General features: G+C 39.0%; 1 protein-coding gene across 1 annotated transcript; it reads left to right on the forward strand.

Moving 5' to 3' along the window:
- Positions 1 to 13,444: 13,444 nt before the first annotated feature.
- LOC131158412 (22.7 kDa class IV heat shock protein-like) lies at positions 13,445 to 14,650 on the forward strand. Its single transcript, XM_058113262.1, has one exon. The coding sequence runs from the start codon at positions 13,670 to 13,672 to the stop codon at positions 14,237 to 14,239; it is 570 nt and encodes a 189-aa protein (XP_057969245.1). The 5' UTR covers positions 13,445 to 13,669; the 3' UTR covers positions 14,240 to 14,650.
- Positions 14,651 to 18,999: the final 4,349 nt, after the last annotated feature.

Raw genomic sequence — 18,999 nt, forward strand, 5'->3', positions numbered from 1 at the left:
ATATTAATATTAAGGCAACTCCTACAAACTGCAACATAAAACTGCCAACAACGAAAGGGTGCTTGAACAACTGACCATATTAGAATCCTGAAGTCGCTAAGACAATTAGTTGGATACCTGAAGTTATTTGGTTAGGCAGTAGTTTCTAAAAAAATGCGGTTCCTTAGGATCAAATTAAAAATAAAAAATTCCATGAAAAAGCCCCATATGTATACACATCCCTGGGTGCGGGTTTTTTTTGGGGGTGGGGCCCTGACGAGGCCACAGTCGTCCATAGCACATTAAGATCCAACGTACAATTGCGAAACCGGCCTCAACTGTCACCAGTCATGACAGTTGACTTGGAACCTGTAGAAGATGAGTAGCTAAAAGTCACATTATTAAGGAGAGTAGTATGATTTTTTCCTCCTCCCCTAATTTATGTAATTTTTTTCACCAATCATATCATATACATTCAGTGTTTCACATTTTTAAAGCACTTGTCCAATAGAGACAATCCCTATGCCCCATTTCCTTCCATGAATCGGGATGTTATGCCTTCTGTTCTAAGTAACATTTTTCCAAAAGATCCCCTCAACTCCTTTGAGTATGGGTTTTTGGGATTAGCAATGAAAAAATCCCATAAAGGCTAACTTAAACAAAATTGAAATCTTCAAATTAAGTGGCACCCCACCCAGAATAGGCAGAGTACGAAGTCCCATTTTTGGAAACACGACTCTTAAGAGTCACCATTTCATATTGTCTTTTGGATCTATTGATTACAATTTATGGGAAAATCTGAAGATATGTCATTGGCGGTAAATCAATACATATCATGTTGTTAGTTCAGGGACGCTGAATTCATATATTTATAGTTCTTTGCGTGGGAGGTTAGGTCCAAACTCTAGTTCTTCGTCATTAAATTTGTATACATCTATTTGGTTTATAGTTATTAGTTATTTCGTCTCATTTACACATCACTTATACATACAATTTTGTCTTGCGTAGGTTTGTTTTATTTCCTGATCGCCGATCCAAATGGCAGGAAGCTCAAGTAGTGATATAGTCACGGTATTTTTATATATAGGGGGGAACATTATAACCGCAACAGATGGTGTTAGGTATAGTAGTCGGCCAGTTCGACTTATTCGAATTGGCCGTAAGTGTAAATTAAGTAAATTATATACGAAGATATATAAATATTTGCATATTGATCTAGATCAATATGCATTGCGGGTGACCGCAAGATACCCTGCGCGAGAGTTAAATAATACAACGTTGTACGAGGCTGTTCCGATATTAGATGATTATGGGTTGCGCATTGTATTGGACGCACACTGTGTCGGTGAAACATATTTGACAATGCAATTGTATGTCGAGACTATTCCTCAAGTGGGTGTAATTGCAGTTAGGCAACCAGATAAGCCCGCGGAGCAATTGGGTGAAGTCGGTGAAGACACCGAACAAACACATCAAGTCGATGTTGGTGGGGAGGTTCGTGCTACGTCCACAGTCGATTTTAATGAATATCCGGGATCGTCATTCCAACCGTCGGAGTACGAAGCACCTGTTCCTCAGATGTTTCCGTAGGGAGGTTGCGAAGATGTCCCGAGTGCGGTACCAGCATCGTTGTTTGCCATTGCGAACGATGAATTGGACGAGGGCATGAACATTACGAATGATGCTCATATTGAAGACGAACACATGCACGAGCAGGAAATGGGTGAAGGGTTAAATGATGTCCCCGATGATGTGAACTTACCTTACCATGACACAGACGACGCAACGTTTGACATGCAATTCATCGGCGAGCTTCCGATGTATGGTCATATTGGCCTAACTGCTGCAGATTTAACTGCAGTCGATGAGCTTCCCATACGCGTCACTCGTTGGGAAGAATCCTCTGAGTTGAGTAAGGGGATGCTCTTCGGTTCGAAGGATCAGTTGATCGCTGTAGTGCGAATATATCACACTCGCACCCACCATGACTTCCACGTGGTGCGATTAACTCTTGAGTTGTGGGTTGCTAGGTGTAAGGACCACGATTGCACATGGAGATTGCGTGCCATGTATCGGATGATACACCGTTTTTTCGAAATCACCCAATATAGTGGTCCATATACGTGTCTGAATGAACTTATATCGCAGGACCATAACCAAATCACGTCGTCCCTTATTGCTGGGGAGATAGTAAATATGAACAGGGGAGATGCGTCGACGTCGATCGCTACATTGAAGGAGTTCATTGATCGTCGATTTGGGTGTTCAATATCTTATAAGAAGGTTTGGTTGGGCAAACAGAAGGCAATAGCCCAAGTCTTCGGTGATTGGGAGAAATCGTATGAAATGTTACCGAAGTGGATGGAAGTGATGTGCGCAAACAATCTTGGGACTACAGTTAGGTGGAGGTCAACTCCGGTTCCAGGTAGCACTAACAGCGCAACCTTCGTATCCGTATTTTGGTCATTTGCAGCATCTATTCAGGGTTTTCGTCACTGCCCTCCCGTTATATGTGTGGACGGGACACACTTGTACGGTAAGTACAAGGGCAAACTCCTTATTGCGACGTGCCCCGATGCAAATAGGCAAATATTTTCCCTTGCATTCGCTATTGTGCAAGAGGAAAGCCTCGACACATGGAATTGGTTTCTGTGTTCTTTGCGTTTCATTACCGACAGGGACGACATTTGCCTCATATCAGATCGACATCCAGGGATTATCGTTGCGGTGCAGCACAATCCTGATTGGAAACCACCACGTGCGCACCTCCGATTTTGCCCTTGACATGTCGTAAGCAACTTTAATACGAAAGTGCGGAGTGTCAATATGAAGCGAATGGCTGAGCGAGCCGGAAGGGAGCATCAGGTAAGAAAATTTGACACCTGGATGGAGAGGATATTCAACGAGGGTGGAGAGCCAGCGAAGTCGTTCTTCGATCAGATCCCTCCTCATATGTGGACTCAGTGTCACGACGGTGGAAAGAGGTATGGAAACATGACCACCAACCTGGTCGAATGTTTCAACGCCGTCCTAAAAGGCGCACGTAGCCTTCCCATTACGGATCTCGTGCAACTAACATTTTATCGCGTTGCCCATTACTTTAATAGCCGACGGGAGTCTGCTCGTAACGCAATATCTGGAGGAAATATGTTAACTCCGCATATATTGCTAGCGATGGAAAGAAGGAAGCTGAAGGCGACCGGACAACGAGTCACGTCGTTCAACCGATCTAAGGGTACTTTTAGCATCACGACTGCGCAACGGGGACCCCATAAAGGAAACAATGTCCAAACTTTGAGCATCCAGAGGCGCGAATGCTCCTGCGGGAAGTGGCAATCTTTATACTTTCCCTGCTCGCACCTTCTTGCAGCTTGTGCCGAGACACGACTAAATGTGAGCCAGTTTGTTGAGCCATATTGGAGCACTGTCGAGCACTACGCAACATATGCTACAGAATTTTATCCAATCATGCATGAGGCATATTGGCCAACTTGCTCGTTGCCAAACTTGCAGGCAAATCCTGCATACGCTAGACATAAAGGTCGGCCTAGGAGCTCACGTATACATAACGAGATGGATGCTCGGGAAGGTCGGAAACATATCACGTGTAGCATATGCCGTCAAGAAGGACATAACCGCACAAGATGTCCGAGAAGGACCCAACCTGGGGATGCAGCTGGACCTTCGCACTGACCTATAACTTATAGGTGATCCGGGATTTGCGTACTCTTACTCCTCACGTCACGACAAGTTTTCACCTGCTAATTCCTTATGAAAAATTTGTTTCCAAATGTTAAATCCTCAGACCGCTTTAATTTCTCGGTGAACACGCACATGCTCCATGCTCAATTTGTCTCTGAGCAATTGAGTCACTGTGTCCATCAATCAAGAATAGTGTATGTTCTGATGAAAACTTGGTGAGACATTTTCATTTGTACACATATAGGATAACCCTTAAGATTTTTGTTCGTTTCCACCATACAAAGCACCGGGGACAGATACTCAATTCTTATGCTTTCTATGTTAATGCTTTCAATATTTTGGCTTGTTTGCAGGATCGATCCAGGGCCGTCCGATACTACTGTACTGTGTATGGGCGATTGGCACTGGTCTAGTCGAGCGTGGACTGATTCGCATGCTGACGTCTTATATTGCCGAGGGGGCAGTCAAAGCGTACAGGATAGGATAGGCGCAGACCCTCGCATTATTGATTGGATACGTGACGCGGGTTTTTATGGGATATATCAGATTGGCCATATCTAGTTGGATTGGCATCTTGTGACCGCGTTGGTCGAGCGATGGAGGCCAGAGACACACACTTTCCACTTGCTGCACGGGGAGGCGACTATCACATTACAGGACGTCGCGGTGTTGTTCGGGCTACCGATTGATGGGTTGCCCATCACTGGTCGTACAGCTGGACCAGTACAGGATGGAGGCGTCGGTCAGGGGGGAGGACTTCGTCGCATGTGCGAGAGATTGTTAGGAGTGGTGCCCCCAGACAGTGAGCTTGTTGGTGCCCGCATTCGCATGCGGTTTTTAGAGGGGGAGATGTTTCGCCAGCTTCCGGCTGATGCTGATGATCAGACAATAGCGTGTCACGCACATGCCCACATGCTGCGATTGATATGTGGGACGCTGTTCTACGACCTATCGGGGAGTTACGCACACTTGATGTTCCTTCCACTGCTCACGGAGCGAGCAGAGATACGCCATTATAGTTGGGGTGCTACGACGTTAGCTTGGCTGTATCGGGAGATGTGCCGCGCCGCTAACGTCTCGCACTCACAGATCGGAGGAGCACTCCGTTTATTGCAGGTTTGGGCATGGGAGAGATTCACGTCGTTAGCTCCTACGCGCCGCGGTGTCTGACGTCTTATTCAGAGGGATGAGGACGGACGACCGATTGACCCAGCTCCACTCGCGTGGAGGTTAGTAACTCAACTGAAAATAATTTGCTTCAGTTGTAGTACGTAGTAGTGGTTAGACCTTGCTAACTTACGTTCTATTGTGTACAGGTAGAGGGATCAGTTGTTGGTCCCTAATGTTGCGCAACACACGCTGCCCTGGTACAGATTCGAGCTGGACATGCACCGGGAGCACGAGGTAGTCTCCGTTATGTGTATTTAGGGCTATTTCAAGATTTGCATATATTCCCGTCCCACCTCTGACATTTACTATATGTCTACGCGCAGTTCGTATGGGCGCCCTACACAGATGACATTGTTGCCGACCTACCACCTGGTTATGCAGTTGGATCGGACCTCTGGGTTGCCCGAGTGCCACTCATATGTTTTCATATTGTCGAGTGGCATCTCTCAGACCGAGTGATGCGCCAGTTTGGCTTTCGACAGGGCATTCCCGATCGTTTTTGTACCTCGGGGGTCGATGTACGTGGGGAGGACTTGCACGAGATTGATGGTCGCGGTCGGGGGAACACAGATTGGGCAGCGGAGCACGCCATGTACGTGAGTATGTGGGTACATAGACGCAACTACATTGTCGAGGGAGTCCGGGCAGATGGCCCGATGCGTCCGGAGGATCCATATTACGCGTGGTACAGGTCGATCACACGTCGTTTCGTAGATAGGACTGCGGCGGTCTACATGAGCCTCGTACGCTTACTCAAACATATACCTAATTTGTTACCGTGATGATTAGTAGTTCAATGTTTTAAACACTATTTTCGTATGATGCAGGCTGACGTATTACACCAGGTCGAGTTGCTATCATCAGACCCCGTTGTGAGCGATTTAGCGAGAGTTGGTTTGGACATTGTCTACGAGGACGGGCGACGGATACCTACCCCACACCGGACGCCGGCTCCACGAGGTGGTCGAGTAGCTCCAGTACGATGGGTTCGAGCAGCTACCTCCAGCTATCCATCGAGTCCGACCTTCTCACCACCTATTGTACATGAGGAGTATGTGTTTGGGCCGTCCGCTACTAATTTTGCGGGACCCTCCAGTAGACCGGCAGATTATCGATCTGACTCTGTCGCGACGCTGTTGATGTCGTACTTACTAGACGACCCTCTCGATGTGGAGGAGGTGGACGCACCCGGATTGCCAGCTCGGACTCGTCCAGAGACTACATACGACATAGCTCCCCGTCGGCTTCACCTAGAGAGGGATTATCCAGTACGTATGGGCGGAGACGACAGACATGTAGCCCCTCGACGTGACTGGACGCCAGACACGGAGGAGCAGCCAGGGGAGGGCAGACACAGATGGCAGCCACCCCGACACCGGAGACGACCTCCATGCGGTACCGAGTAGCCGATATATGCAGTTGTGAATTAGTTCATAATTTGATTTGTACATCAGATATATGTTTACAGCTTCATTTGTACATAATGTATTTATTCATTATTCATTTGGGCATAATGTATTTAGTAATGACTTCATTTGTACAGCATCTATTTGTATAGAATATATCATTGCTCCTTTATTTCAACTTGTTTGGAGTATCATTTGTACATAATGTAATTGTTTGGAGTATCATTTGTACATAATGTAATTTACTTAATTCTGAATCTATAGAGCAGCAATAGGTAAAGTGACAAGCAGGTATAATTTAGTGTACTAATTTGATATGTTAAATGTATACGAATCTGATGAATGTAAAGTTCTGAACATACAGGTATCAACTGTATTTCAAGAATGTTTTATTTGCATAGGTGCGTGGATGGATATGCTCAATTTGTAAACAGGACTCTGCCGAAATTAGTATACTATTTTGATAGGTTTAATGTATACGATTCTCGTGAATGTAATGTTGTGAACATACTGGTATCAACTGTATTGGAAGAATGCTTTATTTGCACAGGTGCGTGGATGGATATGCTCAATTTTTAAACAGGACTCTGCCGAAATTAGTATACTATTTTGATAGGTTTAATGTATACAATTCTCGTGAATGTAATGTTGTGAACATACTGGTATCAACTGTATTGGAAGAATGTTTTATTTGCACAGGTGCGTGGATGGATATGCTCAATTTTTAAATAGGACTCTGCCGAAATTAGTTTACTATTTTGACAAGTTCAATGTATACGAGTCTCATGAATGTAACGTTGTGAACATACTGGTATCAACTGTATTGGAAGAATGTTTTATTTGCACAGGTGTATGGATGGATATGCTCAATTTTTAAACAGGACTCTGCCGAAATTAGTTTACTATTTTGACAAGTTCAATGTATACGAGTCTCGTGAATGTAACGTTGTGAAATATAATTTAGTCTCTCTATGTATGTTTCTTAGGTTTTATTTCTACTTTTAATTTCACAATATTGAAAGTAACACCAAACGGGCCCCCGAGGAAAAAGGAAAGAAGTCAATTAGGTGCAATTCAACTTGAATAGGGTTGAAATGTATACTCAGTAAAAGAGCTGTATGATATGATGATTTATCTTTAGAACTACCAAATAAAATATAATCCTAAAAAGTGTATACTGAGCCATTTGTATTTCTACAACAGTTGGTTCGTGGTTCTTATTTTACATATAAAGTAAGAGTTGTTGTTAATTAATACCAGGTTGCGAATTTAGATATGAATGAATAGCTTCGAAGAAATGGAATTCGAACTAAACGAGGGAAAACATTGCAATACTTTGGAATCATTGAATGCACAAACCAAATGCTAAGTAAAGGCACAATAGAACCAATCATTAAATCAGAAATGTAATGACAATCCAAAATGTAGAAAGTTAAACATAAGCCAGACGAAAATAATAACCTATGATCTATAAAGGATGAACTTGTATTAACTCCTATCGATAATGGGTACATATATGATGAAGAAGTAAAAGTTACAAAACATTAAATGTAGGACAGTGTTGTCCCAACTCTATATGCTAGAACATGTAAATTTAAATATGGAAGGTAAGAGCAGATCAATCTCAATAATTTAGCGCCATTAATCATCATGCGTGGGACTGGTGCTTAGAAGCTGCAAGTCTTGGGGATTATAGGTTGCAGGCTTATTCTTGATTTTATCATGATATGTGATGGGGCTATCTCTGAAAGGCATGCATGCAAGACTCCATGCCATTTATCCTTTTGATTATGTCATTGGTCTAGTCTAAAGTCTGAACTCTTAAAGATTTTAGGTTGACACTGAATGGTCTTCAATTCAACATTCTATATAGTTTAATATGTCCATGAACTCAAGTCTAACTTCATGCTTCTAAAGTAAGAGATAACTTCATACTTGCACTATGGGGGGGATATAATACAAATTTGATATGAAAAATATTAAATTCAAAATTTTGAATAGTATATGAAACAATTTTGAAATGAGATACACTTCTTAATTTTGTTCTCTTGCCTGATCTTAATAAACATTTAAATGGATCCAAAAACATAAGGGGGCAGCAATACAATATTAATGAATTTTTGTAAAATAATAATTGCATTATTATTATTATTATTATTATTATTATTATTATTATTACTATTATTATTATTATTATTATCCCCAAGATCCAGCACTATCTATAATAAGTATTTTTGTCATTTGACTTAATAAATGAAACTGTCGGATCCTTCTAATTTAAATATTAATATGAGTAAAGATATTTTTAAAAAAATAGGCTATTTGTTGAGTGTAACCTTTAGCTACTAATCGAGCTTTGTACCTTTCAATAGTTCCATTTGCCTTATACTTAATTGGAAATACCCACTTACAACCAATAGTCTGTTTATGTTGAGGAAGAGTTACAAGTTCCCAAGTTTTATTTAATTCCAAGGCATTTAATTCATTTTGCATTGCAGCTTGCCATTCAGGTATTTGAGCAGCTAATTTGTAAGTTTTGGGTTCTTTAGAAGCTGAAATGGAGACTAGAAAAGCTTTATGAGAAGGAGATAATTGTTTTTCATAAAGATAATCAGAGATGGGATATAGAATACCTTTATTAGAAAAACAATCAGCAATATTAGATGAAGAAGTTGCAAGTGAAACCTTGGAAGCTGTACCATAGTAAAAATCCTGCAAATAGCTTGGCCGTCGTGTAATTCTTGAAGATTTTCTGAGTTGTGGTGAAATAATATCTGGGATGGGAACATTGTTCAAAGATGTTAGATGATTGTTGGTTGAATGTGAAGAGGATGGAGGAGTTTGATTAGAAGAATAAAAAAAATCAGATGTAGAAGCTGATGGAGGGAATAAGAAAGAATGTGATTCAGGATTAGGTGAAAAAACCTTAAAAGGAAAAATATTTTCAGAAAAAACTACATTTCTTGAGATGAAAACTTTATTAGTATTAAGGTCCATTAATTTGTAACCTTTTATGTTAGAAGGATAACTCAAGAATAAACATTTGGTAGATCTTTGATCAAATTTATGTCTATGGGTTGTAAGTGTTGATGCAAAACAAAGGCAACCAAATACTTTAAGATGAGAAAGATTAGGAGGTTTATCAAAAAGCATTTCAGATGGTGTTTGGTTGTTAAGACTTGGAGTTGAAATTCTGTTTATAATGTGAGCTGCAGTTAATACACAGTCACTCCATAAAGGTAAAGGCATATTTGCTTGAAACAATAAGGCCCTGGCAGTGTTTAACAAATGTTGGTGTTTTCTTTCCACAACACCATTTTGTTGTGGAGTTTCTACACAACATCTTTGATGTATAATGCCATGGTCATTATAGAATTGAGTAAAAGAAATTCAGGACCATTATCTGATCTCACTATTTTAACAGGAACATTGAATTGGGTTACTACCATTGTGCAAAAAATTTTAACGATAGAAGAAACTTCAGATTTCATCTTGAGCATGTATACCCAAGTACAACAAGTATGATCATCAACTATAGTAAGAAAATACTTGAAACCAGAATAGGAAACAACATTGAATGGTCCCCATATATCACAATGGATCAAATCAAATTTGTTCTTTGAACTAGACTAAGATACAGGAAATGAGAGTTTTCTTTGTTTTGCTAAATACATCACAAACATGTGTGGTATTAAAAGATATGGATGACTCCAACTGTTTAAGATAAGGTAACCTTGAGTTGGAAACATGACCAAGTCTGTAGTGCCAGGTATCTAATTGATTTTGGGTAATATTTGAAGCCAAAGATGAAGAATGAAACTTGGCTTGATTGTGAGTAGCAACCTTTGAAGGAATTTGAGATAAATGGTACAGTCCATGTTTCTCAATATGAGTTAAAGAAGGCAGTATGAGTTAATTGGTCCCAATCATCTTCTTTGTTAATTGGTCCTGTAGAAGGCAATATGAGTTAAAGAAAGAAACACAAATGTTAGATTGTTTTGTTAGTTTAGAAACAGACAGCAGATTGAATGAAAAATTGGGAACACGCAACACATTATGTGAAGACAGTATATTTGAAATGCAAATACTGCCAATGTGTGAAGCTGGAAAAGAGTTTCCATTTGGCAAATTTATGGAAGTGTTGATTGGTGTAGGTGGAGAAGAATATAATGAAGGTGAACATATCATGTGATCTGTTACACCTGTATCTAGAATCCATGAATGTACATTCTGCAGAGATGAAGAAACTAAATAACAAAAATTTGAAGGGTTACCAGAAAATTGAGAAGTAACAATGTTAACAGCCGGAGAAGATGTTTGATGAGATATTGGAGATGAAGTAGAATTTGTAAGTGCTAGCAATTTACTGACTTCCTCAGAAGTAAAAGAAAACTTTGGATCCTCATTACTCTGTTGAAGAGAAAGCTCAGGAGTTGTCATGGCAGCATGTGCAGTAGGTGGCTTCCTTTTTCCTTTTGGTCCAGTCTAGCCTGGAGGAAAACCATGAAGATGAAAACATTTTTCTATTGTATGCCCATTGTATCCACAATGTGTACAGTATAGAGAAAATCTCTTTTGTTTATCCTTTGAGAATTTCAAAAAACCAGATGGTTGAATGTTTTGTTTGGCAATCAAAGTATGAGTTTTACTGCTGACAACATTATTTAGTTGTCTTTGACTTTCCTCTTGAAGTAGTAAAGAAAATACTTTCGCCATACTTGGTAATGGCGAAATCATAAGCAATTGACTTCGAATTGGAGCATAGAAATCATTCAGACCAATCAAAAATTTCAACACATAATCAGATTGCTGTCTAACCAACAAAAAATCAAACAGGTTGTAGGTACAAGTTGCCATTTTACCACAGCTACATGTAGGGAATGGTCGGTAGTTAATATATTCATCCCATAATGATTTGAATGAATTAAAATATTCAGTAATTGATAAACAACCCTGAGTAATAGAACTAAGAGATTTTTCAAGATGAAAAACTCTGGGACCATCACTTCGTAAGTATCTTGTTTTCAGCTCATTCCAAAGATCAACAGCAGATGTAACATAGAGAAGACTATTTCTTATTTCCTTGGAAATGGAATTCATTAACCATGAAAGAACTAGATTGTTTGCACGCAGCCATATAGTATGGAGAGAACACTGATTTATAGAAGGGGCAAGAATCGAGCCATCAATGAATGCTACCTTATTTTTAACTGTTAGAGTAATGGTGATTGACCGACTCCATGCAATGTAATTATCACCACTAAAAATTTCAGAAACCAGTAATGCACCAAGATTATCACTTGGATGTAAGTAATATGGACTGGATGAATCATCAGAAAGATTGATCATACGATGACAATTTTGAGAACTGGTAGAATTATCAGCAGAAGTCATATATGGAATTTCTCCAAGAAATATAAAAAATTTGCAGATCAACGAATTTTTCTTTGTAAAGACCAGAGATAAAAGCAATTCACTTGAGGCTTTGCAATTTGATACCATAATAATGCCGATACAGAATACTAATCTATCAGCTTCTCTTGATCAGCGTCAGAATTTTTCTGAATATTCGTATTGCTCAGAATTTGGAGGCGCAGTGTGGCTAAAAACAAAGCTTTCATGGTTTCTTGAAACTTAAAAAAAATTGCGGAAGGGAAACAAGTGCTCTGATACCATGTGAAGTTTTTACATAAGCTGAAAAATTCTTCTCTATTATCTGCTTCAAATACAGAGTATATGTTTGTATTTATATAATACAAGAATCAAGAATAAAGAAAACTAACTAATCAGGCTAACTAATTAACTAATCTTCTCTTCTTCTAATTTAACTTGCGTAGCTTTGGATTTCAGTTCCAACTGTTCAATTCTTGAAGCAATATTCCAACACTTATTTATCTTATTATTGATCTTATCATGAATGATGGAATCATTATATTCAATATAGTATGCACGGGCCTATCTGCATATTTTTTTTGTTTTACGCCTCGTAACTCTTCCTCAGCCAGGCTTGGGCTGAATAGCGGAGCAAGTACAAGTATTAGTATAAAAAATGCGTCATTTGTCATTAATATTTACTCGCGGCCTCTCAGGAGAATCGATGACTGCATCTTTATTTATCATTTTTGGGGCTGTCCACCCGAGACAATCCATTCAACGAACCAAAAAACACCACAGCACAAGGAACCGAGTTTTTTCCTTTTTTATTATTTTTTAAAATATAGATATTAAATAATATTTTTTTACAACACATAATTAGATTTGTGTTTTACAAAAAATAATCTCCAGTGACACGTGGTAAATCTCGCTACTCCAAGTAGCGAGATTTGGTTAAAAATCGCTATTCCAAGTAGCGAGATTTGTGCTTTACAAAAAATAATCTCCAATGACATGTGGTAAATCTCGCTACTTGGAGTAGCGAGATTTGGTTAAAAATCGCTACTTGGACTAGCGAGATTACGTTAGAGTCATTCTAGGAAATACTTTCCAGAATGAGATATTATTTAATATATTTTTTAAAAAAAAAAGTTAAAACGGGAAAAAACTCTTCCACCACGCCTGGTACATAAATATACCATGCAGGGAACTGTTTTGGGGCACATCCTAATGGAGGAAGAGGGTCAAGAAGTGGTGAGACTAGAAACTGAGCTTAAGATTGCTTATGATAAGATAAACTTCACCTCCTCAACGTTAATTGAATGTTTTGGCATTGGATAGGAGATGAAGGTGAGGTATTTAGAAATCTGCCTCCAGGATTTGTGTTCCAAGATTTTCAAGGTAAAGGTGAAAATGGCAGACCATGAAGACTCCATTCAATGGCTACGAAACACGTATATCCTTGCCTAATTTTTGAGAGCAGCTAGAATCAACATTTTAAAAAAATACGTTTTTAAATTAGTTTCGAAACCAAACACAAGAATACAGTTCTTTTAAAAATTTATTTTAATATAACTAATAATTAAAAATTAATTAATATTTTGCAAAATTAAAATTTTGTATTATTATTTTTTATTTTTCTTGGTAGTCAAATCCAAAAATTAAAAGATTTGTATTTTGTTTAATTTTTAAAACACTGAACAAGTTCTGGAATCTGCATAACATCTTTCCGGAAGCTCGTAGAACCCGCCAGCCCCCTCTGTAATTCCAACACAGTCCCCGAAAGCTCAAGAATGATCCGGACATATCATCGCCGTAATGTATACGCGCACTGGATCATTATTCATTCCCCTTCTCCCATCAATGTATATATGTTCCACCAGATCGCCCTGCTCTCCGCTGTTAACTTACATCTCAAGCTAGCCGCCCTCTCAGTACTCTTCTCCAGATTTAGCAAGTGCTGAGGCTACGTTTGTCTCACAGAGCCAATTTCTCAACGCAAACTTCTTCCTGAGGATTGAAAAAACACATCAACGACAATGGGTAAGCTGTTGCTCCTAATTTCTTTAGTTGTTCTGGCATTCAACGCCGTCCCTGCTGCAAATGCGCTCGTGCCATACAGCCCCAGGTCCCTGTGGGACGCTATGCTCCCCTCCGTGTTCGAAGACCCCTTCAGAGCGCTGGAACAAATCCCTCTGGCCGTGCCTAGAGGCGCCGACGACACTGTCGCCCTGGCTCGCGCCGACTGGAAGGAGACCCCAGCCGCCCACCTCATCTCCCTGGACGTCCCCGGCTTCACCAAGGACGACGTGAAGATCGAGGTGGAGGAGAACCGGGTGCTCAGGATCACCGGAGAGAGGAAGTGTGAGGAGGAGAAGGAGGGGGAGACGTGGCACAGGGCGGAGCGCACCGCCGGCAAGTTCTGGAGGCGGTTCAGGCTGCCGGCGAATGCTGATTTGGACTCCGTCCAGGCTCATCTGGAGAACGGGGTGTTGAGGATCACGGTGCCCAAGCTCGCCGAAGAGAAGAAGAGGCAGCCCAAGCTCGTCCACATCGCGGGGGATTCCTCTGCCGCCGACGACATTAAGACCACCAAGGTCGAACTGTAGAAGAGAAAAAGAGCTCAGCGGGGAATGCCGATTAACTACGCCTGATTCACAGCCACCCCATCAAATCAATTAGCTTTTTGTCCGTAATAAATAAATTAATGTGTGTGTGTGTGTGTGTGTGATGCCATGCATTGGTGACTGCGCTTTAATTGCATCACAACTCGTGTGAATGTTCTTTCTTTTTGTGAGAGTGATTGTATAACTTGAGTGAAGGGTTCTTGTGTGGCTTGGCTTATGTATCAGAATTTCTATTTCCGAAATCTTGGCTTCTTGCGTGGCTTGGTTTATGTATCAGAATTTCTCTTTCCGAAATCTTGGTAAAAATATATGTATTTTTCTTTCATATATATATTGTAAAATAATTTTTGTTCCTCCTGAAATGATACTTCCGGTGAGCTTATGTATCAGAAATTTTTTAACCCATTATCTGAATATGACCAGAGAATTTCTAACATGTTGCTAAGTAATATTTGCTCCACCTGAATTATAATGCAAAAATTGAAGAGGTATTGATTTATTAGATGTATTAATTTTCCTTAATAGATGACGACCCTGCACCCAGGGATGACCTTTTTCCCTCAGCAGGGATCTCTGCACAAGAAGAACAGTCCGGCTAAACGAACGAAGACAAAAGAGGGCTATTGAATTTTATTTATAAAATCTTAAACTAAATGGATGTTGAATATGTTGAGAGCATGATAAATTAAAGGATTTTATACCAGGTGATAATTATATTTTGGTTTTGATTTTACGGGATCAAGTCAGTAATGTGTGGGCTTTGTCTGTATGATAAGGTAGTGATGAGGGAGATCTTTTTATGTTAGTGTTTGAACAATAAGGAAAGGTTTTGTCTTGAGATCTTTGTTTGAGCAACGAGGATAGATTTTGTCTCCACTCTGATTGTGCTCTCTCATCAGGTTACATATTTAAAACAAAAGGGAAAGGCTAATAAGTTTTTCCCAGACATTAATTGCAGAATTACTTTAATCTTAATAATGAAATACAAAGTTCTGACTAAAACAAAAATAATTTGAAATTCGTCCATTTTGGACAAGATTATAATAAAGAATAAGTTGAATCCTCATATGTGACACAACCCTTGGATGTTCTTCTTTAATTATATAAATAGGGTTTTTCTTCTTGTTAGATTATTGTTGGTTTGCTTGTTTGAACAATAATAGACAATATATGAAAGCTTGGTCATGTGAGAAAAGAACCATCGTGTTCTTCAATGGTTTGATGAAAAGTATTGTTCTTTAATTTTTATTTTATTTTTTACCAAAGTAGTAAGGAGTTTACAATTCAGTGTAAAAGAAATATAAAATCACGAAATTTTGAAGAATGGTGAAGAAATAAGAGCATGACCAGGATTAGAAATTCAAGTCTAGCACGATTAGAAATCCACAAGTGAGTGAAGAAGTGAAAGACTATTTTTTTTCTTTTCATCGGTGAACTCTTTAGGAAGTTTTCACATTGATAACATTTGGACACTTAACAAAATTAAAATCACTTGGTAATGTTTATATGTACAAAATATGTGTATGTTGCTTTGTATGTGTAGTGATAAAAAAATAATTAATTAAATAATAATAATTATTAATTAAATAATATAATATAATATTTTATATATATATATATAAAGTGAATCAAGATGCTGGAAGCATCCTGATTTTTAGAGAACCCCCCCTACGCCATTTTAACTCTCTTTCTCTCTCTTTTCAATTTCTCTCTATATGTAAGTCAAATTGAGGAACGAATACCATTTCTGAGTCCTAGCACCGATCCTTGGCATTTTAACCAAGGAGATTTCGCGGTTTGGGCGTCGTAGGCACCATTCTAGGGATAAGGTAGGGGGAATAGATTATGTCAGTTTATTTTCGAAATTGAACTATTTAAATTGAGAATATGGATACAGAAATATTATATATGATTTTTTGAATTATCAGGGATATGGAAACGATGGTTTTTGGTTATTATATATGTGTTTGGGAAAAACCAAAGAAAGTAGGGTAATCATCTCCTGTTTTCTTGAAAAATGTATATAGTGAGTTAAATAAAATTATGGAAATGATCAGACATTTGTTTTCTACAAAAATATATTTTTCCCGAGCAATTTATTATATTATGGTATAAGCATTTAAATTATGTGGTATGAGAACAATTTGTTATATTTGCATAATTAAATTGGTGGGAATCCCTTTTATGATATTATACAGTGAAATTGTGATTTTATACAGAAATGTGATTTTATATTGAATATGAATTTTATATTGAGTTATGAATATATACAGAGTTATGATTTTATACTGAGTTATGATTATATAAAGAGAATGTTGTTTTATACTGATCAATGGAAATATTGAGAATGCTGTCGAATTGTGAGAAATGACGGTTTTATATCGAGTTGTGAAAATGAGATCATACTACTGTTTTATCATGAAAATTGCAATATAAGGTTGACAGGATATGAGAAGGTCGTTATATTGTTATTATATAATATTATATAAATTGTATTATATGGTTTAAGAACCCTGATAGACCAGATATGTTGAGAGCATGGTACCATAACTAGTGAAATTGTTAGTGCAGCCACACTGTTATGGAAAGTGTAGGCGGTAAATAGTCGATTTAGCCTACGAAGTGTTGTAGACCGCCCCTAGAGTCTGAATCAGGCTGCGATAGGCATATTGGACTACAAACATATATTACGTTGACTTAGGCTGGTGGTAGGTCATCCATGATTAAGTCCAATCTTCAGACCATACAACTCAATCATGTGGGATTAATACGTGATGTTATATGATTGTCCATTCAAGGAAGTTCTTTTATGCATATATGATGATTTACGTACACAGAGAAATTATAAAGTCAAAGCATGATTTTGAGAAAAAGTATTTATTTTCAGTTATATAGGTGTGAGTACAGATTTTAAATGTAATTTCATTTAGAGTTAATTAATGGATATATTTGCTGACGTGAAAACTCATTTGCCACACACTGATAATAATATATCCCGTCTTACTGAGAGGTGTCTCACTCCAATAAATATTTCAACTTTTCAAGGCCACCAAGGAATCAAGCCTAGGAGCTCAAGGTCGGAGTGTAGATTATACAGATAGGGTAAGTGCTGGCATGGATCGTGTATATAAACGTTTTTGGTAATTTTAGGGTTAGAGTATGGTTTTTGGGAAATTGTATGGTAATGGTTGTGAGGTAGTACTCCGGTATGTATAATGTATGGAAAGTTTATTTTGCTTCCACTAGCTGTGCAATGGTACAAATGTAATATTCTAGAATATTGAGAATATATGTAATGTTGTGATAATTATGAAAAAAAAAAAGGTCATGACAGTTGTGGTATCAGAGACTAGGTTGTTAGGTTCTGCAGACTTCAATGGATAATACTACCAGAATATAGGAATGAGTTGAGAGAAGGGTAGGAATTGGTAGGTTAGGTGTTGTACGATGGATTGGGTGTAGGATACATAGTAAAGTGGAATACCCTAAGTAAATTGAAATTTTGGGTTTTTTATCGCAGCTTGGAGGTAGAAATCTCGTGACGATCTTCTATGATTTTCCTGAGGCAACGGTTTCAGGCAAATTATGGCAAACCATCAACGGTTTTGTCTCAGAGCAGTAAAATTGAACCTAAAATTGGGAATTTGGAGGGTAAATTGGTTATTTGTGCTGGTAGAGCCCATAAAGGAGAGTCTACGTATTTTAGTATGAGGATATAGATCATTTTATAGTTTCTTAGTTAATCGTGTTACGACATTGGGATTCTAAAATTTATTTTCCTGCCCTATTTTTAGGATGGACCTTGGGGGTAACAATGCAAATGCTGGAGGTTGTAGCAACGTGGGGGCTTCCAGCATGGGTGGTAGTGATTCTGATCAAGTATTGTGCAGTATAGCCCAGCAGGTCATGACGGAGATTGCATGAAACTTCTGGAGATAGGATTGCCCATTAGCTGATCAGGGCTGCACGATAGAACAATTTACCCGTATGAATCCCTTAGCATTCTCAAGAGGAGCTGACCCGTTCTTGGCGGAAAACTGGGTTCAAGAGATTGAGGAAAATATTAGCAGTCCTTCCCTGCATCGAGGAACATAAGGTCATGTACGCCACCTTCAAGATGATTGGGGAGGTCAACTTTTGGTGGAGATTAGTGAGGCTATTAGAAGAGCAGGAGTGTAATGACCTGACGAATAATGATATTTTAATAATAATAAAAATAGAGGAAAATAGAAAAAGTAAAAGAGGTGGCAGCAGACTTCATCGACAAACGCAAAGCAATTGTCGACGACGTGACACTTTGGGCTCATCGACGAGGGTGCGTCTCGTCGACGAGAAGATATCGAGAGGATATTTGGGCGACTCTGAATTTCATCGACGAGGGGGAGAGTTCGTCGATGAGTAGCCTTCTTGATCTCGTTGATGAGGTGACGTGGCTCGTCAACGAAGCCCATAATATAAATAGTCTTAAACTCAGATTTTTACGCAGAAATCATGCGAGAAATTCTTTCTCTCTAGATTTTCATCCCTCCTTCCTTCTTTCTAAGATCTCAGGCCGATCTTTCACCGATTTAAAGATCTGAAGTCACCACGACACTCCTGGAGAAGCCCTCTGCATATCTGTTGGGGTGGATCGTTGGTGGGTCGAGTTTGAAATTCATCCCAAATTCAAGGTAAGGTCTTTTATTCAACATTTGGCTTTACTATAGTTGTAAGAAATGTTATATATGATGAAATACGAAAGT

This window comes from Malania oleifera, chromosome 6, assembly GCF_029873635.1.
Source record: "Malania oleifera isolate guangnan ecotype guangnan chromosome 6, ASM2987363v1, whole genome shotgun sequence".
Lineage (NCBI taxonomy): Eukaryota > Viridiplantae > Streptophyta > Magnoliopsida > Santalales > Ximeniaceae > Malania > Malania oleifera.